The sequence below is a fragment of the Hemiscyllium ocellatum genome, chromosome 12, assembly GCF_020745735.1.
Source record: "Hemiscyllium ocellatum isolate sHemOce1 chromosome 12, sHemOce1.pat.X.cur, whole genome shotgun sequence".
In the NCBI taxonomy this organism is placed as follows: domain Eukaryota; kingdom Metazoa; phylum Chordata; class Chondrichthyes; order Orectolobiformes; family Hemiscylliidae; genus Hemiscyllium; species Hemiscyllium ocellatum.
Genome location: NC_083412.1, coordinates 102,730,074 through 102,755,619, shown reverse-complemented (window position 1 = coordinate 102,755,619; position 25,546 = coordinate 102,730,074). Strand labels below are relative to the sequence as shown.

The 25,546-nt window shown below is 44.1% G+C and overlaps 1 protein-coding gene across 1 annotated transcript in view; it reads left to right on the top strand.

Annotated features, from left to right (window-relative positions):
• The first annotated feature begins 505 nt into the window (after nucleotides 1-505).
• LOC132820642 (ubiquitin-associated and SH3 domain-containing protein A-like) overlaps nucleotides 506-25,546 on the top strand; it is a 113,281-nt gene continuing 88,240 nt past the window's right edge. The window contains exons 1-2 of the mRNA XM_060832844.1: nucleotides 506-573; nucleotides 10,163-10,216. Of these exons, the coding sequence (XP_060688827.1) occupies nucleotides 551-573; nucleotides 10,163-10,216 (77 nt within the window). The 5' untranslated portion in view covers nucleotides 506-550. The remainder of the gene's footprint in view (nucleotides 574-10,162; nucleotides 10,217-25,546) is intronic.

Below are 25,546 nucleotides of genomic sequence, written 5' to 3'. Positions count from 1 at the left end.
AGACCCCAACACAAGCTCCTGTCAAATCACTCAATTCCATCAAACCATTCATGGGTCAAGGAGCAGCAGGTCAGGGTAGGGTCAGGGTAGGTCGAGGTGGGCGTTAAATGACAGCCTTGACTGTGACACCCATATCTCCAGCCTGGATTAAATTCACAATCTGAAAACAACCTCGTTTCAAGTTTCATTTTACTCTTTTGTATTAATTATTTAAACTGAAAACCCTGATTTCTATTTTGTTTGAAATTTATTTAAATATTAACAAAAATAGTTGTGCAAACACAAGACTAAAAGATCAAACTGCAACTATTGCATTTCTTCTGACTCTTTTGAGTAATTCACCAGTACCTGTGCCTGAAGGGTTTTTGCAGGCACTGACAGGAAGCCATCTGCTCAGAAGGTCATATGGCTGTTTGAGGTTTCACTGCAATCTACTTGGTGCTGTTCAAGAAACTGTGAGATGGCGGAGAGTAAGATTGAGTTTGCTGTGAAATGTTCCACTCAGCTCAAAAGCAGAAGTACATTCTCCTTGCTGGAGGCTGTTCTTTCTATGGGTTACCCAGAACACATCGCGTAAGTTATTATTTTAAATTTTTAAATAACCTGTATTAACAAATACCTGTATTTTTTAAGTCATGAAAATCGTTTTCTTGACTTTTGGTTTCTCAAAATCTGGCATGTGAAAATTATTTAACAGTTGTCACTTTGGAATTGGTCAGTAAATTGTTTAATTGTTTCAGAATTTAGAGTTTAATGAGGGTAATGGATCAAAGAGCTCAGATCGTCACTAATCAGCAAAAGAGAAAGAGGTGAGATGGCTGGAGAGAATGGTTACTGTGCAGTGAGGTTCGGAACGAGGGCTCACCGTTTAAAAATAATGGTTTACCCGTTTAAAACAGAGATGAGAAAACAATTTCATGTCTCAGAGGGTTGAGAGTCTTCAGAATTCTTTCCCTCAAAAGACAGCAGAGGCAGAATCTTTACATATTTTTCAGGCAGAGGCGGATAGATCCTTGACTCCCACAGGGATGAAACATTATTGGAGATATGCAGGAATGTAGAATTAAGCTGAAATCAGATCATCCATGATCTTATAGAATGACAGAGTAGGTTTTACAGGTTGAGTGGATGGTTTGCGTTCTTTACTTAGAACATAGAACATAGAACAGTACAGCACAGAACAGGCCCTTCAGCCCACGATGTTGTGCCGACCACTGATCCTCATGTATGCCCCCTCAAATTTCTGTGACCATATGCATGTCCAGGAGTCTCTTAAATGTCCCCAATGACCTTGCTTCCACAACTGCTGCTAGCAACGCATTCCATGCTCTCACAACTCTCTGTGTAAAGAACCTGCCTCTGACATCCCCTCTATACTTTCCTCCAACCGGCTTAAAACTATGACCCCTCGTGTTAGTCATTTCTGCCCTGGGAAATAGTCTCTGGCTATCGGCTCTATCTATGCCTCTCATTGTCTTGTATACCTCAATTAGGTCCCCTCTCCTCCTCCTTTTCTCCAATGATAAAAGTCTGAGCTCAGTCAACCTCTCCTCATAAGATATGCCCTCCAGTCCAGGCAGCATCCTGGTAAACCTCCGCTGAACACTTTCCAAAACATCCACATCTTTCCTATAATAGGGCGACCAGAACTGGACACAGTATTCCAAGTGCGGTTGAACCAAAGTTTTATAGAGCTGCAACAAGATCTCACAACTCTTAAACTCAATCCCCCTGTTAATGAAAGCCAAAACACCATATGCTTTCTTAACAACCCTGTCCACTTGGGTGACACTTTTAAGGGATCTATGTACCTGCACCCCAAGATCCCTCTATTTTTTAGATTAGATTAGATTAGATTACTTACAGTGTGGAAACAGGCCCTTCAGCCCAACAAGTCCACACCGACCCGCCGAAGCGCAACCCACCCATACCCCTACATTTACCCCTTACCTAACACTACGGACAATTTAGCATGGCCAATTCACCTGACCTGCACATCTTTGGACTGTGGGAGGAAACCGGAGCACCCGGAGGAAACCCACGCAGACACGGGGAGAACGTGCAAACTCCACACAGTCAGTCGCCTGAGGCGGGAATTGAACCCAGGTCTCTGGTGCTGTGAAGCAGCAGTGCTAACCACTGTGCCACCGTGCCGCCCATTAGGGGCGGCACGGTGGCACAGTGGTTAGCACTGCTGCCTCACAGCGCCAGAGACCTGGGTTCAATTCCCGACTCAGGCGACTGACTGTGTGGGGTTTGCACGTTCTCCCCGTGTCTGCGTGGGTTTCCTCCGGGTGCTCCGGTTTCCTCCCACAGTCCAAAGATGTGCGGGTCAGGTGAATTGGCCATGCTAAATTGCCCGTAGTGTTAGGTAAGGGGTAAATGTAGGGGTATGGGTGGGTTACGCTTCGGCGGGTCGGTGTGGACTTGTTGGGCCGAAGGGCCTGTTTCCACACTGTAAGTAATCTATTCCTCCACACTGCCAAGAATCCTATCCTTAATCCTGTACTCAGCTTTCAAATTTGACCTTCCAAAATGCATCACCTAGCATTTATCCAGGTTGAACTCCATCTGCCACCTCTCAGCCCATCTCTGCATCCTGTCAATGTCCCGCTGCAGCCTGCAACAGCCCTCTATGCTGTCAATGACACCTCTAACCTTTGTGTCATCTGCAAACTTGCCGACCCATCCTTCAATCACCTCATCCAAGTCATTAATAAAAATTACAAACAGTAGAGGCCCGAGGACAGAGCCCCGTGGAACACCACCAACCACAGACTTCCAGGCAGAATATTTTCCTTCTACTACCACTCGCTGTCTTCTGTTGACCAGCCAATTCTGTATCCAGACAGCTATGTTCCCCTGTATCCCATTCCTCCTGACCTTCTGAATGAGCCTACCATGGGGAACCTTACCAAATGTGTTCAAGTTGTGGAATATGCGGTAAGAAAGGATAGCAGAGTAAATCGCAAATTAAGTTTCAAAAAGGATTTGGATAAGTACTTGAAAGGAAATTGCCAGGCTGTGTAGATAAGTGGATAGCTCCTTCAAACACTTGTCATAGGCACAAGAAAGATGAAAGAATTGTGGATACTGGAAGTCAGTTGTCATACACACTGGGCCTACCTAACGTCATCTATGTTCTATGTTTCTAAGTTTCTATGAATGATGTGGATTATGATATAGAATCTGGTTAACAAATCATAAAGTTATTATACAGTTAATAGTTAAGGATATTTCTGAAGAGTTTTTTTTTATTTTAATGACACAACAAATATCCACCAATATTATCATTAGAAATCTCAAAGGTTTGAAATAAGCTTCAATCAATGTGGGCATTAAAATTGGGCCATTTGTTCAATTGAACAATGACACAGGTTTTTACCATCTCCCAGGCTCTTTATTCAAAGATTTCCACACTGAAATGTTAAAAAGGATTTTGCTTCTTCACCACTGTATGTGCACAGTACCTGTATGTGTACAGTACCTGTGTGTGTACAGTACCTGTGTGTGTACAGTACCTGTATGTGTACAATACCTGTATGTGTACAGTACCTGTGTGTGTACAGTACCTGTATGTGTACAGTACCTGTGTGTGTACAGTACCTGTGTGTGTACAGTACCTGCTCACTGATTGTGGAAAAAATGCTGCAGAAAGAACTGAGCATCAGACTTTTCAAAACATATTTGCAGCAAGTTTCCGAAGGAAACCGTTCTTACATTCAGGCAAACAAGTTGCCCTGAGATTTTGTGAATTTACATCATACAGACACAACTGAGATCACACTCACGACAGAGTCACTTCTGGAATATAAACGAGAAAGAATTTGCATTTCTTTACACAGTCAGTTCATTCTTGATTTGAGGATGATGTTTTTTCAAGACAGTGAGTTTCTGCCGTGGGTCTCCAAGTGACTGCACCGGCTGAATCCTAACTCACAAATCCATGGCCACATTTGTAGGACGTCCCATGGGCTGGGGCGATCGGAATTTCATTTCTTTTCCTTCTCGGCCGTTGCTAAGTCATTGTCAAGAAGTTTGATCTTGATCTATCATCTAACTTTATTGGCAAAATAGTCTAACGAAAGCTTGAGAGTGTCTTGATGGCAATAGCTTTGTGTTTATTTTCTCGAGGATGACAAGGGAAAGAGCATTTCCATTGACTCTCCAACCATGAGGCCACAATCAGCAGGTGATCTTCTTCAGCCTCTCCCACAAGTACACTGTGACAGAATCCATCGGTGAACCACCATCACTGGAAACATTGCAACAGGCCATTCAATAAGTGAAAGAAACAAATCATGTGACTTTGATGAAATTCTTGTCAGTTAGATTCATCTTAGAAAGGGATATTGGGGATAGATGGGAATGTGGAATTGAAAACACAGCCACCATCTTTCTGAATGGTGAAGCCAGATCAAGGGGTTGAATGGTCTTCCTCAACTCCTCTTTTCTTAGTCTATATGTTCGTATTCCAGCTGGGGTCTTCAAAGATGCTGTGCTTTTATCAGAACAAGACACCCTACTTTCATCCTGTGGATTTGAGGGGAGTAATCCCATCTCAGGAATCGCAGCTATTGTCAGGAAGGGAGATGCTGTGGGAACTATCAAGGCAGGAAAACTCCCGACTTGCATTCTCCTGAATTACCTGCTTCCTGTGTCTGAGGAAATCCCCTTCTGTGGCTGTAGACCTTCACAGGAACCTTTCACATGGCCACTCTTACCAGAAAAATCTGATAAAAATGTTGAGAATGATACCCTAAAAACTTCACTTCGTTTTTTGAGCTGACAAAACATTCAAGTCAATAAAATTGCATTTTCTTTCCCACTTGGTAGGACCTCAGGATATTCGAACACAGTCACTGTCGTAATGCAGGAGACAGCAGGTGATTAGGTTTGTCTTGTTAAGAACAGGAAAACTGAGTTTATTAGGACGGTGTCTGAGATAATGTGAACCTTTACTGATAAAGCAGCAAGTCTCATTATCCATCAATCCAGACAGGTCACAGGCTGCCACTTTGAATGGGGTCTGGTATTTGGCTCAAATATCTGGTCAGCTTCTTTAATATGCTATCACCATTGTTAACAGCTAACCCAAGAATGCAACGTTAAAAAGAGGTTTTGTGATTTACACATGAAAGAAGTGAAACTATCACTGTATTCTAACAGATGAAAGGCTTAACAGACAATCAATTTTTCAACGTATAATTTCAGTTACGTCACACTGTAAATTTTTGCTATAAATTCTGTGTTACGATCGAGCCCTCCACTATCACCTGATAAAGGAGCGTCGTTCCGAAAGCTAGTGTGCTTCCAATTAAACCTGTTGGACTATAACCTGATATTGGGTGATTTTTAACTTTGTACACCCCAGTCCAACACCAGCATCTCCAAATCTTTAATATGCAAATTATTCACTACCTTTGCAAACAAGCCGAGCTAAGTTCAGTACAAAACCATTTTACAGAAGCTCTCTGCATCCTCGACTTTAAGTGTTTTTTATTCATTCACAGGATGAGGGTGTCACTGGCTACGCCAACATTTATTGCCCATCCCTAATTGTCTAGAGGGCAGTTAAAAGTCAACCACATGTAGGCCAGATCAAGTAAGGAAGGCAGGTTTCTAAAGTTCATGAATAAATGAGATGGGTCTTTTCTCAACAATCAACAGTGGGTTCATAGACATTGTTAGATTCTTAATTCCAGATTTTAAAAATTGAAATCAGATTCCAGTATCTGCCATGGTAGGATTCACAGCTGGGTGCCCAGAACATTTCCTGGGTCTCTGATTTAACAGATGAGTGATAATATCACTAGGAAATCACCCTCACATGGTTCACACCTGGACAAAAGAGCTGAATCCCAGAGGGGAGGGGAGAGGGACGGCCCTGGACACCAAGGCTGGATTTGACCGAGTATGGCATCAAGGAACCCGAGCAAAGCTGGAATCAGTGGGAATCAGGAGGCAAACTCTCCAGTGGTTAGTCATACCTGACATATAGGAAGATGGTTATGTTTATTGGAGATCAATCATCTCAGCTCCAGGACATCTCTGCAGGAGCCCCTCAGGGGAGTGTCCACGGCCCAACCATCTTCAGCTGCTTCATCAATGACCTTCCCTCCATTATAAGGTCAGAAATGGGGATGTTCGGCGATGATTGCACAATGTTCAGCACCATTCACCACTCCTCAGGTACTGAAACAGTCCATGTTCAAGTGTAGCAAGACCTGAACAATATCCAGGCCTGGGCTGAAAAATGGCAAGTAACATATGTACCACATAATGCCCAACGATGACCATAGAACCATAGAATCCCATGCATTACCATCACTGCATCAACCACTATCAACATTCTGGGGACTACTAGTGACCAGAAACTGAATTAGATTACCAGTGTATAAGATCAGGTCAGAGGCTAGGATTCCTCCAGTGAGTAACTCACCTCCTGACTCCCCATAGCAGGCTGCTACCTACAAGGCACAAGTTCGGAGTGTGATGGAATACTCCCCACTTGCCCAGGTGGATGCAGTTCAAACAAAACATTCAGGAAATTAGACACCATCCCAGACAAAGCAGCCTGGTGATTTGGTGCCACACCCATAAACATTCAGTTCCTCCTGCACTGATACTCAGTAGAAGCACTGTACAATCTATAAGATGCACTGCCGAAATTCACCAAGGTCTCTTCAATAGCACCTTTGAAACCTATGACCACTTCATCTAGAAGGACAAGGCAGTAAATACCTGGGAACACCACCACCTTCATGTTCCCATCCAAGCCACTCATTATCCTGATTTGGAAATATATCGTAATTTTTACAGTCTTGCTGGATCTACCTGCAACACGTGGACTGTTTGTGAAGGCAGCTTACACCACCTTCTCAAAGACAACAAAGGATAGGCAACAAATACTGGCCTGCCATAAAACCCACATTCCCTGAGTGAATTTAAAAGAGATTCTTGAGGTGCTGGGACCACTTCTGATGCACCATTTTGAACATTAAAAAAAACTATCTTAGAGCAATTCTGACTAGCCAGCCCAATACATCATTCAGTAACAGCACAGTTTACATACTTGTGTTTTGAATTTTATATTCCCACCTTCCCTGATTTCTGAGGGATTCTTGTTTAAAAAATAACCAATGTTCCTCAGCAGGACCTGAAGAGCATTGCGATTACCGGCCTGTCAGTTTAACGTCAGTGCTGCATCACAAAACCCATTCTTACCCATTCCGACCCACTCCTACCCATTCCGACCCATTCCGACCCATTCCTACCCACTGTCTGTAACTTGTGTGAAAGCCAGCATTCTATGAGAATGTCATGTTCAGAGTTAATGTCACTCCAACAGTGCCACATTTGACTTTTCTGAGAGGTTTATTTTGCAATTCTGCCCATAAATAGGGACAAATCTTCTTACAAAGGGTCATTGACGAGAGCTCAATGATATCTGAAGAGGAATTCAAAGGGTTCAGATACTTCAGACTGTCAGTGAGTGAGGACCATATGAGCATAAGGTGCATCTGGACAGATGCATGAGTAGGTGGGGAGCAGAGAGATCCAGATGCTTAGGGAATGGGTGACAGGTTTAGACAGTACATTAGGATCGGCTCAGGCTTGGAGGGCCGAACGGCCTGTTCCTGGGCAGTAAATTTTCTTTATTCTTTGTTCTTTTTCCTCATCAAACAGCCTGGTAATTGCAGGAATTGGGGCTGAAAATGTGTTGCTGGAAAAGCACAGCAGGTCAGGCAGCATCCAAAGAGCAGGAGAATCGACATTTCGGGCATGAGCCCTTCTAGGTTAAAATCTTCTAGGAGAAAGTGAGGAATTGGTCCAGTAAACCTTCTCCGAACTGTTTCCAACACATAAGACTGTCAGTGAGCGAGGACCCTGTGAACATTAGACTGTCAGTGATTGAGGACAGTATGAACATTAGACTATCAGTGAGTGATGTCCATGTGAACGAGGAACAAGAGCAGGCCATTCAGCCATATTTATACAAATACAGTCTACTCCACCATTCAATAAGAATAGAATGGCCTTTATTGTCGCACACAGTGAAAAGTTTGTACAACTCTGTGCACCATCTTAGAAATAGGATACCTAAGTACAGATACTTTAAGTGTTACAGAATTGAAATAGTTTTAAAAATGATGAGCATGGGAAAAGAGGTTTTAAAAAGTCCCAAATTAAATTTAAAAGTATCTTTAAAGTACTCAAGTTATAGTCCTTTCTTGTGCCTGTTAGCCTTCAAGACTGTTGGGAGAGATTTCAAAGTGGAATCCCCAGTTCTTGTGTTAAGTAGCACACATGATCTTTATTCAGAGCTCTCTTACCACGTGTGGGAGAGGCGGTTGACCACTCTGTATCTTCCTTTCACATGCAGCCCAATTGCCCTCTTAATCACAGCTCGTGTCAGAGGTTGTGACAGTCCACTTTTCCAAAAACGTACAGGATACTCAAACATAACACAATACAATGGTTACATGCAACATTGACATCAGTAACTGCAACATTCCCTCTGACCTACATGTCCAATCCTGTGAATACACAATCCATGATGGACAACTTCAGGTCAATCTTAGGTCTCCCATGATCTCATGATGTTTACAGAAATTTGATATAAGGATGGTCTGTATGATCATTACTTTAAATACTTTTCATGCAGCACCTAAATCCCATCAATAGGAACTAAATTCAAGCACATTTATGGCTCCATTAAGTGATTAAAAGAAGCTCTTTTGGATTTTATAGATTGTTCATTTGGTTTGAAATGGCAATTGTTTATTCTCTCGAGGTCATTGTGATCCTGTTTCAGAATTACTTCTGCACCCCTTTGCTGCATGTCTGTCAGTTGGTGCTGTAATGAGGTTATGTTGTTTCTGTGTTTTTGTTGTTTTAATCATCCTGCTGATGGAGAAAACGTTCCTGCAAGGGTGTAAAGTGAAACCAGTCTATGTTATTATGGCATCATCCTTTTATTTTATTTCCCTACAGTGTGGAAACAGGCCCTTCAGCCCAATAAGTCCACACCAACCCCCTGAAGAGTAACCCACCCAGACTCCCATTCCCCTATATTTACCCTGGCTAATGCACCCAACACTATGGGCAATTTAGCACTTAATCTAAGCAGATTTGGATTGTGGGAGGAAACCAGAGCATCCGGAGGAAACCCACGCAGACAGGGGGAGAATGTGCAAACTCCATACGGACAGTTGCACAAGGTAGGAATCGAACCCAGGTCCCCGGTGCTGTGAGGCAGCAGTGCTAACCACTGAGCCAACTACAATCTTCAGGCAGTTTCCAAACATCTGGCATCAGGTTGCCTCTTACAGATATCTGCTGCTTGAGTTTGTACAGAATGTCCTGCATTTTGATTTGTAAGATTATTTGTTCTGTCTGTTGCCTTGGGTTTATCTTCTTCTCAAAGCTACCATTGCCCTAAGTGATAATCTCTCTTTGATTCTGAACTCTGTATGCTAATTTGGTTGTGCAGCTAAAAATCCTTTCCGCCATCTTTATGCCAACTGAAAATATCAAGGGCAGTGATGTAATTACTGTTTATTGGACTGTATGTAACTCCAGACCCACAACAATGGGTTGACTCTTAACTACCCTCTAGGCAATCAGAGTCGAGAGTGTGGTGCTGGAAAAGCACAGCAGGTCAGGCAGCATCGGAGGAGCAGGAAAATCAATGTTTCAGGCATAAACCCTTCATCAGGAATGGAGCTTCCTAATGAAGGGCGTATGTCCGAAATGTGACTCTCCTGTGGCTCAGATGCTGCCTGAACTGCTGTGCTCTTCCAGTGCTATACTTTTTGACTGATCTCCAGTATCTGCAGTCCTCGCTTCCTCCAGGCAATTAGGGATGGCCCAGTCAGTGACATCCTCATCTAATGTGTATAAAGATAGAAAATTGACCATGAGAGCTGTGTTCTCCTTGTCTGGGTTCAGCTTCAGCCTCAAAGACCATTCTTAACATTGGGACTGAGGGGAACACAACCTTCCACCTTGCAGAGTGACAGTGATAAGGGTTTCCCTTTAAGACAGGACTGGAAACGACCTCCGTGAATACACCATTCCAGATGCTCCATTTGGTGATATTACACATTGTTGTCAGTGACTGATTTTGAGAATTATCTGTTTAACTATCTCTCTGTAGGCGGAAAGCTTTAGCTGCCACTGGAGGAAGAAGCGCACAAGAGGCTGCTGATTGGTGAGTAATGTTTATCAAAATAGTTTCCACCCTGAATCTGCTTTAGTTTTAAAATGTTTTCAATATTGAAATAAGTTAGTACCGATGACCTCAAATTTTGGAAAAGTTTGAATAAACAACTTAGCGGTGTAGGAATTTGGAAGTGTTTCAGTAAGAAATTTGCCATTGGATATCCAGAGATATTCGGAGATTGAAGCCCTGAGCAGTCCATATTACCGTCTGTTCTCCACTCACAGGGGAAACTGAGGAGGAAGCACAATAATGCCACAGCACTGTCCTCTCCTGCTCTCTGCTATCTGTCCCTTCCCCAATCAGGTACCCACTCTGGTACTGCATCTTTGATTCCATAGGTTTGAAATTCACTAACAACTCTGCTCTGTGTAACTTTATCAAATATTGTTTTAAAACTCCATATCCATATTCTCGCCCTTTGTGATTACCACAACAAAGAACTTATTGTCGTGAGGCAAACTCCAGGGGATGGGACAGGAGGATGGGAGGGATTCACAGGTGATGTGCAGTAGAGGGGATGTAGGGGAAAGGAAGGGGGAAGAGGAGGTGATGTGACGGACGATGCGGTGGGAAAAGAGACCAAAGGAATAGAGTATTGAGGAGAACATGAAGGAGGGAAAGAGAGAAGGAAGAATACAAATGAGGAAGGAGGAGGAACAGAACCACCTTAGTCTCCCACATTATTCAGTCCTGAAGCTGAATCCCAAATCCCTGAATTAAATATAAAAGGTATAGTTCATGTCTGAACTTCAATTTGTAAAGTCAATTTTCTTGTTTCATTATAATCCCAGCTGCTGGCACTTAAAAGATAAAAACATAGAAAAGTACAGCACAGAACAGGCCCTTTGGCCCATGATGTTGTGTCAAGAACTGTTCCTAATCGAAAATAAAATAATCTAACCTACGTATCCCTAAATTCACTGCTATTCATGTCCATGTCCAGCAGTCGCTTAAATGTCCCCAATGACTCTGCTTCCACCACCACCGCTGGCAACGCATTCCATACATTCACAACTCTCTGTGTAAAGAAACTGCCTCTGATGTCTCCTCTATACCTTCCTTCTAATATCTTAAAACTATGACTTCTTGTGCCAGTCAATCCTGCCCTGGGGAAAGTCTCTGGCTATTGACTCTCTCCATGTCTCTCATTACCTTGTACACCTCGATCAGGTCACCTCTCTCCCTCTCTTTCTTCGTCAACCTTTCTTCATAAGACAAGCCCTCCAGTCCAGGCAGCATCCTGGTAAACCTTCTTTGCACCCTGTCCAAAGCTTCGTATCTTCCCTATAATAGGGGACCAGAACTGGACACAATATTCCAAGTGTGGTCTCACCAGGGATGTGTAGAGCTGTAGCAAAACCTCACGGCCCTTAAACTCGATCCCCCTTTTAATGAAAGCCAAAACACCATGTCCTTTCTTAATAACCCTGTCTACTTGGGTGGCAACTGTGAGGAATCTATGTACTTGAACACCAAGATCCCTCTGTTCCTCCACACTGCTAAGAATCTTGTCTTTAAACCTGTATTCAGCATTCAAGTTCGACCTTCCAAAATGCATCACTTCACATTTATCCAGGTTGAACTCCATCTGCCATTTCTCAGCCCAGCTCTGCATCCTGTCTATGTCACGCTGCAGCCTACAGTAGCCCTCGATACTATCAACGGCACCTCCAACCTTTGTGTCATCAGCAAATTTACTAACCCACCCCTCAACCTCCTCATCCAAGTCATTTATAAAAACAACAAAGAGCAGAGACCCAAGAACAGAGCCCTGTGGGACACCACACACAACTCACCTCCAGGCAGAATACTTTCCATCTACAACCACTCTCTGCCTTCTGTCAGTCATACAATTCTGAATCCAGATAGCCAGATCTCCCTGTATCCCATACCTCCTCACTTTAAAGTTTGTGAGAAGATTCGTAGCTCGGGTGCTCATTGTTGTGGTTCTGTGATGTTTCCTCCGGCATTTATAGTGGTTTGTCTCTGCCGCTTATATTGGCCGGTATATTGGGTCCAGGTCGATGTGTTTGTTGATAGAATCTGTGGATGAGTGTCATGCCTCTAGGAATTCCCTGGCTGTTCTCTGTTTGGCTTGTCCGGTAATCGTAGTGTTGTCCCAGTCAAATTCATGTTGCGTGTCATCTGCGTGTGTGGCTACTAAGGATAGCTGGTCATGTCATTTCATGGCTAGTTGGTGTTCATGGCGGGTTGTTAGCTGTCTTCCTGTTTGTCCTATGTAGTGTTTTGTGCAGTCCTTGCATGGGATTTTGTACACTACGTTGGTTTTGCTCATGCTGGGTATCGGGTCCTTTGTCCTGGTGAGTTGTTGTCTGAGAGTGGCTGTTCCTGACTTTATGAATGAGCCTAACATGGGGAACCTTATCAACTGCCTTGCTAAAGTCCGTATTCACCACATTCACCGAGCAACATTCGTCCACCTGTCTCGTCACCTCCTCAAAGAACTCAGTAAGATTTGTGAGGCATGACCTGCCCCTCACAAAGCCATGCTAGCTGCCTTTAGTCACACTATACTTTTCCAAATAGTCATAAATCCTATCCCTCAGAATTCTTTCCAAAACCTTGCTGACCACAGACGTAAGACTGACTGGTCTGTAATTGCCAGGGATTTCCCAATTACCCTTCTTGAAAAGAGGAAAAACATTCATCTCATTCCAATCCCCCGGTACGACTTTTGTGGAGAGTGAGGAAGCAAAGATCTTCGCCAGCGGCTTAGCAACCTCCTTTCTCACTTCCCAGAGCAACCTGGGATAAATCTGGTCTAGATAAAAGCAAATTAGTGCGGATGCTGGAATCTGAAACCAAAAGAGAAAATGCTGGAAAATCTCAGCAGGTCTGGCAGCATCTGTAAGGAGAGAAAAGAGCTGACATTTCGAATCTAACTGACCCTTTGTCAAAGCTGAAATCTGGTCTGGCCCTGAGGACTTATCAATCTTAATGTTCGTCAAAATTTCCAGCACATCAGCTTCATCAATCTTGATCTGGTCAAGCCTGTACCCCAGCTCCTCAAAGTTCTCATTCACAACAAGGTCCCTTTCCTTAGTGAAAACTGAAGCAAAAAACTCATTGAGGGCTTCCCCATCTGCTCAGACTCCACACACAAGTTCCCTCCGCTATCCCCGATGGGCCCTACCTTCTCCCTGATCATTTTCCTATTCCTCACGTATGAGTAAAATGCCTTTGGGTTCTCCCTAATACTTCTTGCCAAGTCTTTTTCATGCCCCCTCCCGGCTCTCCTCAATTCATTTCTGAGCTCCTTTCTCACAAGCCTGTAATCCTCTAAAGCTGTGCTAGATCCTTGCTTTCTCCACCTTACGTAAGCTGCCTTCTCCCTTTTGACGAGAAGCTCCTCTGTTCTCATCATCCAAGGCTCCTTAATCTTACCCCTTCTTACCTGTCTCAGAGGAACAAATTCGTGCATCACTCGCAACTGCTGCTGAAACAGTTTCCACATGTCTGCTGTGCCCTTTCTGTGGAACAATTGCTCCCAGTCAGTACTTCCCAACTCCTGTCTGATAGTGTCATAATTTCCTTTTCCCCAATTAAATATCTTCCCTCGGTAACCGCTCCTTTCCCTCTCCATGGCTATGGTAAATGTGAGGCAGTTGAGGTCACTGTCACCAAAGTGCTCTCCCACCGCGAGATCTGGCACCTGTCCTGGCTCGTTGCCTCTCCTCTCGTTGGTCTGTCTACATACTGAGTAAGGGAACCCTCCTGAACACACCTGACAAAAACGGCTCCATCCAATACATCTGCACTCAGGAGGTTCCAGTCAATATTGGGAAAGTTGAAATCACCCATAACAACAACCCTGTTACATCTGCATTTTCCCAAAATCTGCCCGGCTATGAGATCTTCAATCTCTTTACTGCTATTAGGGGGTCTGTAGAAAACCCCCAATGAGGTGGCTGCTCCTTTGCTGTTCCTAACTCCCACCCATACTGACGCAGTAGACAAACCTTCCTCAACAACCTTCATTTCTGTAGCTGTGATGCTCTCTCTGATTAGCAATACTACACCCCCTCCTCTTTTTCCACCCTCCCTGTTCTTTCTAAATGTTCTAAATCCTAGAACATCTAACAACCATTCCTGCCCCTATGAAACCCATGTCTCTGTTATGGCCACAACATCATAGCCCCAAGTACTGATCCTTGCTTTAAGTTCATCACTCTTATTTCTGACACTCTTTGTCTTAAAGTAGACACCATTTAACCCAATCCCTTTGTTTCATCGCGTGAGAAACCTTCCTGATAGATTCACTACATTCTGTCACTGCCCCATCTACAACTAACCCCCTCTTAGATATGTAGCTCTGGTTCCCATCCCCCTGCCAAACTAGTTTAAATCCTCCCAAACTAGTTTAAACCTTCCCAAAAAACTCTTCTAAACAAGTCAAATCCCAGAATGAAGTACTGGCTTGATAGGTCAAACCTTTCATTTGTTTGTTTAGCTAACATGTGGGTTAGTGACTGGAACATATTCACACGAGGCTGCCTATGTCCTTTAACATTACACAAATGTAAGAAAACTACTGTTCGGAGCAATATAGATACAGAATGCAGTTCAGGAAGATACTAACACAAACAACCTCATTCTTAACACCATGCATTAAAGAAGCTCGGGTCCTGTGAATTTTACTGAGGTCTCACTGTTTAATTTGCTACTTCGCTGCCTCTTCTCAGATCTGCTTCTGGTGAACCACGTGGATAATTTCACTTGGGTTTTTCTGCCTAAACTTTTCCACTTCTGACAGCACGATGGGAAGAAAGGGAGGTAGAAATTTACATTCGAAAGAAAAAGTGTCCTTATAACAGCTGTCAGGGACAAAATACAATTGCGAACAAACAGGAATATGGAATATCTGTCCGGGGAGGGTGAACAATTCGATTAGAGAAGCAAAGAGGAACTTTGGAGAAAAGACCAGCAGCTCACATAAAGGAGAATCTGAAACTCTTCTGTCGGCATGGGAACAGTCATAGAGGGGTTAAAGGATGAAGTGGGACCAATGAGGGACCGAAATGGAATTTACGGATGGAGGCAGGGGCCTGGCTGAGGTTTTAAAAGAATACTTTGCATCTGTCTTTTCTAAAGAGAGGGATGCTGCCCAGGCCATAATGAGAGAGAAGGCAACTCAGTCACTAGAAGGGTTCAAAATTGATAGGACAAAAGTTTTATACAGACTATTAGTATTTAAAAGAGAAAGTGAGGACTGCAGGTGCTGGAGATCAGAGCTGAAAATGTGTTGCTGGAAAAGCGCAGCAGGTCAGGCAGCATCCAAGGAGCAGGAGAATTGACGTTTCGGGCATGAACCCTTCTTCAGGAATGACTGAAGAAGGGCTCATGCCCGAAACGTCGATTCTCCTGCTTCTTGGATGCTGCCTGACCTGCTGCGCTGTTCCAGCAACACATTTTCAGTATTAGTATTTAAAGTTGACAAAGAACCAGGGCTGAATGAGTTACATCCAAGAATTTTGAAGGGCGTGTGTAGAAATTGCAGGTCATCCGCCATAATATTTCAGTCTTCTCTGGACTTGAGAAGGTCCCTAAGGCCAGAGAATGACAGTCCTGTTTTTAAATAAGTTGTCAGGTTAATTCCAGCAACTACAAGCCAATCAGTTTAATTTCATTGTTGGGGGAGGTCCTCAAAACACTTATTTGGAATAAAGTTAGTAGTCATGTTGAAAGAGGTGGGCTAATCAGAAAGAGTCAGCACAGATTTCTAAAGAGGAAATACTGTTTAACTAACGCTGGAGTTTTTTGAAGAGGTAACAGAAAGGGTCAATGAGGGTGACACTGTGGATGTGAACGTAGAATCCCTACAGTGTGGAAACAGGCCCTCCAGCTCAACAAGTCCACACCGACTCTCCAAAGAGTAACACATCCAGACCCAATCCCCAACCCAATATTTACCTCTGACTAATGCACCCAACCTACATAGCCCTGAACACTACGGGCAGTTTAGCATAACCAATTCACCTCACCTGCACATCTTAGGACTGTGGGAGGAAACTGGGGCACCCGGGGGAAACCCACACAGACATGAGGAAAATGTGCAAATTCCACACGGACGGTCACCCAAGGTTGGAATCAAACCTGGGTCCGTGACGCTGTGAGGCAGCAGGGCTAACCACTGGAGACTTTCCAGAAGACTTTCATAGAGTGCCGCACAACAGGACAAAGGTGAGGAGAGTTACACATCATGGTGTAAAGGGACAATAGCAGCACAGCTACAACATTGACCAAGTGATAGGGAACAGAGAGTCACGGTAAATGGATATTTTTCTGGCTGGAGGAAGGTTTGTAGTGGAGTTTCCTTAGAGTCACTTTTGGGACCCTTGATTTTCCTGATATATATTAGTGATCTGGATCTTGGAGTGCAAGGGAAAATCTCAAAATCTGTACATACCACAAAAATTGGAAGAATTATGAACTGAGGAGGTCAGTGTGGAAATCAAAAGGAAACAGCAAGTTGGTGGAGTAGGTGAGTAGGTGGTAGATTAAGTTAATGCAGAGAAACGTGAGGTGACAGACCTTGGTCAGAAGAATATTGAAAGACAATATAAAACAGGAGGTACAATTCTGAAGGGGCTACAGGAGCAGAAGGCCTTGGTTGAATATGTTGACGGATCAGTGAAGGTGACAGAACAACGGGAGAGAGCAATTAATAAACCTTGCAATGTCCTCACCTTTATTAAATAGGGCATAGAATACAAGAGCAATGATGTAATGTTGATTTTGTATAAAATCTTGTTAGACCTCAGCTGGAATACTGTGTACAGTTGTGAGTGCCATGTTATAGGAAAGAGTATTGTGTGTTGTATTGTCTCGCCACAGTCTTACCAGACCATAAGGGCTGAGGTGACTGGTGCTGATTTAACCTGAGGGCCACCAGATGTTATTAGAAATGTGTGAAAGTATTAGAGAGAGTGCAGACATGATTTACAAGATTGCTTCCAGGAATGAGAAACTACCTAGAAGTGTGATAGAGGCAGGTTCAGTTGAGGCATTCAAAAGGACATTGGATGATTATTTGGATTGACATACTGTGAAAGGATTTGTGGAAAACATGGGAGTTTGGTACTAGTAATGGCACTCTTTTGGAGAGCTGGTATATGCACGATGGGCTGAATGGTAACAATCCTGTGACTGAATTGAATTTATTGTCCCGTGTACCGAGGCACAGTGAAAAGCTTTGTCTTGCGAGTAATACAGGCAGATCACTGAGTTACGTAGCATAGATAGTAACTAATAGGTAAAAACAGCGGCAAAAACCAAATGTTAATAGTTTGTGAGTCTATCCAGTATTCTAACAACAGTAGGGTAGAAACTGTTTCAAAACCGGCTGGTGCGTGTGTTCAGGCTTCTGTACCTTCTCCCCGATGGTAGAGGTTGTAGAAAAACATTGCCAGGGTGGGATGGATCTTTGAGAATGCTGGCGGCCTTTCCCTGACAGTGGGCTTGGGAGATGGATTCTGTAGATGGGAGGTTGGCCTTTGTGATTGTCTGGGCCGAGTTCACCACTCTCTGTAACTGTCTCTGATCTAGAATGGTACAGTTGCCATACCAGGCAGTGATACATCCAGACAGAACGCTCTCGATGGGGCACCTATAAAAGTTGGTAAGGGTATTCACCATCATGCCAAACATCTTCAGCTGCCTGAGGAAGAGGAGACGTTGTTGGGCCTTTGTAGCCAGTGTGTTCTATTTGATGAATTTTTTTGTTTTGGTTGTTAAACTTGGGATAAATTTAAAAGTATAAACATCTTCTCTATTGAAATCCTGTCCGGGCACTTCACTGCAGAGAAATATCTTGGAGCTGGTGCATTTTGGTCACTGTTCCAAATTGATTTTCTGACCCTTTCAAAATCTCACTGCACAAAATTGCACACATTTGCCCTTATGTTGAAATCTAAATCCAAAAATATATATATACATTCCACACATTTCATTGCAATGTGCTGCAACATTTCATCTCAGTGCAGCTGTGATACAATCTCACCACAAAATGTTCAGCCAGAACACAGCTCACTCGATACTGAGCCACAAAGTCACAAACACTGCACCAGAGGAAACCCTGCAAAAGAAACAAATGTGGGACCAATTATATCACAAATGAAAAGAAACATTAGAAACGTTTAAGTATCTGACCCTTATTCTTCAAATTTGCTGTAGTGCTGTGATAATTGTGATTCACACAAGTGAAACCTTTGTTTACTTCAGTGGATGCTCATGAGTGACAGGCTGCATGGGTTCAGTTTGGATAGAATAAGAGATGCAACACTATTTTTGCAATTCTCTAAGACACCGCACAGATGTACAGATAGAAAATCAAACACTTGATTCTACTTTCGAAAATGGTCCCGGAGGTTTGTTTTAGACAGGTGTTCCACGGGCTAGACTTTGATCAACTTCCTTCTTCAACTCAAATATATTCAAGCCATGAGGTGTCTCTATCATCTCAAGACCAAATCCGCTGCCCCCACCCCCAACACCAAAACCATCTTTACTGCTAGAAAATGTGGAGAGGTCGAGAGAAAACTTGAGAATGTAAACATAGAACAGAGAACATTATAGCGCAGTACAGGCCCTTCGGCCCTCGATGATGTGCCGACTATGGATCAATCTGAAGCCTATCTAACCTACACTATTCCATTCTCATCCGTATGCCTCTGCAATGACCATTTAAATGCCTGAAAAGTTGATGAGTCAACTACGGTTGCAGACAGTGTTCCACACCCCACTACTCTCAGAGTAAATAAACTACCTCTGACATTTGTCCTAAATCTATCACCCCTCAACTTAAAACTATGTCCCCTCATGTTCGCCTCCACCATTGGAGGAAAAAAGCTCTCTCTGTCCACCCTATCTAACTCTCTGATTATCTTATATGTCTCAATTAAGTCACCTCTCAACCTTCTTCTCTCCAACGAAAGCAGCCTCAAGTCCCTCAGCCTTTCTTATACGACCGTCCCTCCATACCAGGCAACAACCTAGTCAATCTCCTCTGAACCCTTTCCAAAGCTTCCACATCCTTCCTATAATGCGGTGACCAGAACTGTACACAATACTCCAGGTGCAGCCTTACCAGTGTCTTGTACAGTTGAAGCATGACCACGTGGCTCTGAAACTCAATCCCCCTATCAATAAATGCCAACACATCATATGCCTTCCTAACAACCCTATCTACCTGGATGGCAACTTTCAGGGATTTATGCACCTGGACACTGAGATCTCTCTGCTCATCTACACTGCCAAGAATTTTGCCATTATCCCAGAACTCTGCATTCCTGTTACTTCTTCCAAAGTGAATTACCTCACACTTTTCCACATTAAATTCCATTTGCCACTTCTCAGCCCAGCTCTGCAGCTTATCTATGTCCCTCTGTAACCCACAACATCCTTTGGCACTATCACAACTCTGCCTACGTTAGAGTCATCTACAAATTTACTAACCCATCCTGCTACACTCACATTCAGATTATTGATAAAAATGACAAACAGCCATGGCCCCAAACACAGATCCTTGTGGCACACCACTGGTAACTGAGATGAACATTTCCCATCAGCCACCATCCTCTGTCTTCTTTCAGCTTGTCAATTTCTGATCCAAACTGTTAAATCACCCTCTTCCCATCATTCACTTCCAATATAGAATAAATGTGTAAAACCAAAAAATGCTGGAGAAACTCAGCAGGTCTGATGGTAATTAACATTTCAAATCTGAGGTGTCTCTTTGGTATATTAAAAGCTAAGAATAAGAATCAATTTAACATGGAATGAACTTTCATTTCAACCTTCATAAATGTCAGGATATAAAATCTCATCTTCCCCCTATTCACCATCCCACTATCACTCTGGAGGTCAAGTTCATACCTTCTACAGATAACTAACCTCGGGTATGTGGCGAGAGGTGAGTTGATTGCAGTGAGGAAAAATGTTGTTAAGTTTTGTGTTTTAAAGTTTAAATAAGTGCAGTAATGAGTGTATCAAGTCACAGCTGATTAAAGTGACATATTTCGTATCACTCAGCAAAGATGAGAAAGAAGGAGTGAAGGATGCACCATCCAGGGCAAACCAGGAAGGTTTTCTAATAGGTCCAATTTAAGAAGGTAAAGATAGCATCAAAATGAGCTCTACAAAACTAGATATATTTGGACACTATAAAACAAGATATAAAGGTGAGCATGGCCTTAAAACGCTCACCTGGCACAGATATTAGGCACAGAGAACAAAAAGTTTAAAAACCCAAATGCTCATGTATTTCAGCTCAGGGCCTTCGAAGTAACTGCTGAAATGCTCCCAGACCCACTGAATTTCTCCAGAAATTTAGAATAATAGTATTTTACAGTAAAGAGGCCATTCAACCCATCATGTCTGTACCATCTCCCTAAAGAACTACCCAGCTAGTCCCATACTCCAACTCTATCTCTATAGTGCTCCAAATTCAACACTTTCAAATATATACCCAGTTCACTTTTGAAACCTCCTATAAATCTGCCACCACCTCTCTCCCAGGCAGTGCATTCCAAATCAACTGTTTCCTCACCTTACTCTTAGCTTTCTTGCTGACGGCCTTGATATTGTGACCCCTAATTACTGACCCACAGCATATCCCTCTTTACCCTGTTGACATCGTTCATAATTTTGAAACCACAATAAGGTTACCTCTTAATGTTCTCTGCTCCAAGGAAATTAAATCCAATCTGTCTAATCTTTCCTTGTATCTAAACTCCTTCACTCCCAGTATTAATCTCGTAAATCTCCTTTGATGTCTCTCCAGGACTCTATCACCCTTCCTCAAAGGAGGTGTCCAGAACTGAACACAATACTCCAAGTGTGGTCTGACAATGATTTGTAAAGGTGCAGCATCATTTCCTTGCTTTTATACTCTATGCCTCTATTTATAAACCCAACGAGCATTTAAGCCTTCTTAACAACTGCTTAACTTGTCTGACCATCTTCTGCGGATCATACGTTTGAACCCTGAGGTCCCTCTGCTCCTATACTCCCCTCAACGTTCTACCATTAAGTCTGGATTATCTCGCCAGGTTTCTTCTGTCAAAATGCATTACCTCATATTTTTCTGCATTGATATCCATCTACCAGGCATCTACCCATTTGGCCAATTTGTCAATGTCCCTCTGAAGTCATTCAGCATCATCCTCACAATTCACTATTCTTCTTAACTTCATATCATCCACAAATTTGGAGATTTTGCCTTTAATACCCTGTCTCCAAATCATTTATGTCAATTAGGTAAGGCAAGGGTCCCAACACTGATCCCTAAGGAACACCACTTTCAACTCATTTCCAATTTGATAAATACCAATCTACACCTCCCCTATATTTGCTGTGTTTTAGCCAACCTCCCATTTCTGCTGTCCAAGACCCATCAATCTGAGTTGAACCCAGGTCTCTGGCGCTGTGAGGCAGCAATGATCATCCAACTCAATAGCCTGATCCTTTGATCCCTTTCGCTCCAAATGTTATATCCAACTCCTTCTTGAAATCATATAATGGTTTAGTTTCCGTTGATTTCTCTAGTGCTGAATTCTACAGGCTAACCACTCGGGATGAAACAATGTCTCTTCATCTCAGTCCTAAAGACATACCCCATATTGTTAGATTGGAACCTGGTTTTGAACTCCTTGATCCTTGGGAACATTGTACCTGTGATTACCTTGTTGACTACTGTCTAAAGGACCTTTGTGAGTCCCTGATGTTGATCTTGCAGATGGTATACGCTGTTGCTATTGAGGGTCAGTGTGGACAAGAGGGACAGCCAGGTATTTCTGTGACCAAGTTGGTGAATCCCTCCAAATTTAATGGAGTAAGAATGAATTTGGGTTGAAGAAATTGGAGTTTGAGGTTCGAGACGAGAAAGAATAGCTGAACACTGGGCTCCCTTCAGAATAAGACAGTTATGGCACATTCCTAAATGCAAAGGTCAGGCAAACAATCCAATGCTCCTTGGTTGACCAAAGAAATAAAAATTACAATAAAAAAGAAATGTGTTCTTTTGGCCGGCATCGGTAGAAAACACAGTGCAGAATCAGGCTGAATACAGAGGGATGATGGTAAAGAAAATAAGGAAAGGATGGCACGGTCGCACAGTGGTCAGCACTGCTGCCTCACAGCGCCTGAGACCCGGGTTCAATTCCCGACTCAGGTGACTGTCTGTGTGGAGTTTGCACGTTTTCCCTGTGTCTGTGTGGGTTTCCTCCGGGTGCTCCGGTTTCCTCCCACAGTCCAAAGATGTGCGGGACAGGTGAATTGGCCATGCTAAATTGCCCGTAGTGTTAGGTAAGGGGTAAATGTAGGGGTATGGGTGGGTTGCGCTTCGGCGGGTCAGTGTGGACTTGTTGGGCCGAAGGGCCTGTTTCCACACTGTAAGTAATCTAATCTAATCTAATCCAAAGAGGTAGTATGAAAAGAGACTGGCAGCTAACACAGAAGGAAATCCCAAAGTCTGCTGTTGACACATAAATAGTATTCGGGTGATAAAGGGAGGAGTAGGGTGGATTAGGGACCTGCACAATGAAAACAGAAAGTGCAAGACCAATTCATTGGATCTGACAGCATCTGTAGTGAGAGATACAGAGTCAGCATTTTGATTTGAGATAAGTTTCTTTGGAACTAAAGTGGCTGGCAAATGCTATTTATGTGTTGATGACAATAGAGGAGGAGGAGTGAGTGGAACAGGTGGTGAGAATGGCCAGAACAAAACACAATGGGAGTGCAAATAATAGTAGAACAGCATTATACATGCACATTGGATTTAAATCTCAGGGAATAGGTCAGCTCAGCTGCAACAAATCCATGCAAACAATACACTGGGGGGATGGCGGGGGGGGAGGGTGGGGTGGTGGAGGTGAAAGGGGTCACATCAAAATGGTGGACAGTGTTCACGCTCTGAAGATGTTGAACTCTCCATCAATGCAGCCAGACCTGCTGAACTTTTCCAGCAATTTCTGTTTTTGTTTCTGATTTCCAGCATTCACAGTTCTTTGAGTTTTTTATTTTGTTGAACACAGTGAGAAGGCTAGTAAGTATGTAGATGGAAAATGATGTGTTATTCCTTCAGCCGGTGTTGGACTTTACTGGAACATTGCAGGCCTAGGACATAGGTGTGGCAGCAAGATGGTTTATTGAAGTGACCAGTGACTAGAGGATCACATTTATCCTTGCAGAGTATTCCACAAAATATTATAAGATATGATCCCGCAAATATGACTATGTCAGGCTTTTCTTGATGGGTCTGTGAGACATCTCTCCCAATTTCTCACGAGGCCCCAGGTGTTAGTCAGGTGGTCAATCAGACTGCTTCTGCCATGGTCATTTTCTGCTGCCGAGGTTGATGCCAGGTGAACTATCCAGTTTCATTCCCTTTCTCAAGATGAAGGTACTGGATTACTGGTGCTGGGAAAGAACAGCAGGTCAGGCAGCATCCGAGGAGCAGGAAAATCGACGTTTCAGGCAAAAGCTCTTCATCAGGGCTTTTGCCCAAAACGTTGATTTCGCTGCTCGTTGGATGCTGCCTGAACTGCTGTGCTTTTCCAGCACCACTGATCCAGAATCTGGTTTCCAGCATCTGCAGTCACTGTTTTTACCTCAAGATTAAGGTGGGTGAAGCAGCGGGGTAATGATAATGCCAGTGGACTAGTAACTTAGAAGTCAAGGCTAGTGCTCTGAGAGTAACATACACACATACACACACACATACACACCCCACACACACCCACCGCCCCCAACACACACACACACACCCACACACACACACACACCGGCCCACCTCACACACACCCACCGCCCCCCCCAACGCGCGCACACACACACCCACCACCCCCCCACACACACCCACCGCCCCCAACACACACACACACACACACACACACACACACACACACACACACACACACACACACACACACACACACACCAGCCTACCCCACACACACCCACCACCCTCCCCCCCAATGCGCGCACACACACACACACCCACCCACCGCTCCCCCCCACACACACCCACTGCCCCCCCAACCCCACCCCCACCGCACCCCCCACACACACATCCACCGCCCCCCCAACGCGCACACACAAACACACACCCCCCGCGCCCCCCACCCCCGCCGCTCCCCCCCACACACACACCCACCGCCCCCCCAACGCGCACACACACACCCACCGCTCCCCACCCCCACACACACACTCACACATACACACGCATTGCAATGTCACTGATTCTTAACTGGGCGATAAATGTTAAACTTGCCCACAATGTCCACATCCTGGGAATGAATAAAAACAGACTCTTTCTGTCCAGAACTTAAAACCAGTAAATATGACAGACTGGACTGAGTCACCTTCAAGAGGGAACTGCAATATGGCCTTATGTTCATTTCTAAGAACTGGAATTTTACTGGATTTTGTTTCTCTGTGACTTTCAGACCTGCTCATACAGTCTGTTTCCTTCAAATGTCTCTGTCTGTGTGATACTGACATAGAACAGGTCATGCAGCAACTTGTCCAACTCCAAAGTGTTAGCTCTGACTGTCCTCTGGATAATGATGAATGGGTAATATCTGCTGGCCAAGCAAGTGGTGCCCAGATCCCGTTAACAAATACCAGTGCCTTGACTGGTCAATGCTCTGAACCATGACAAGCTGCCTGCTCTCCGCCTGCACTGAAAGGCAATGGTAGCCACAGGGTTGGCAGTCTCTAAGTAAGTTCAGGGTGAGTAGGTGCTGAGACATGAAGCTGAGAGCCACAAGTTGCAATCTGTACAGATGCACAAGATGCCTGTGCTCCCCTTTGCTCAATTCATTCAAGTTATAAAATGTCCCTGAGCTTCAAAGTGAAGTCCTGAATCTGTCCAGAAGCACAGGGAAGGATACGGCCCCATCACAGGGAAGGGTACAGCCTCATCACAGGGAAGGGTACGGCCTCATCACAGGGAAGGATACGGCCTCATCACAGGGAAGGTTATGGCCTCATCACAGGGAAGGATACGGCCTCATCACAGGGAAGGGTACGGCCCCATCACAGGGAAGGTTACAGCCTCATCACAGGGAAGGTTACGGCCCCATCACAGGGAAGGATACGGCCCCATCACAGGGAAGGGTACGGCCTCATCACAGGGAAGGTGACGGCCCCATCACAGGGAAGGATACGGCCCCATCACAGGGAAGGATACGGCCTCATCACAGGGAAGGGTACGGCCCCATCACAGGGAAGGTTACAGCCTCATCACAGGGAAGGTTACGGCCCCATCACAGGGAAGGGTACGGCCCCATCACA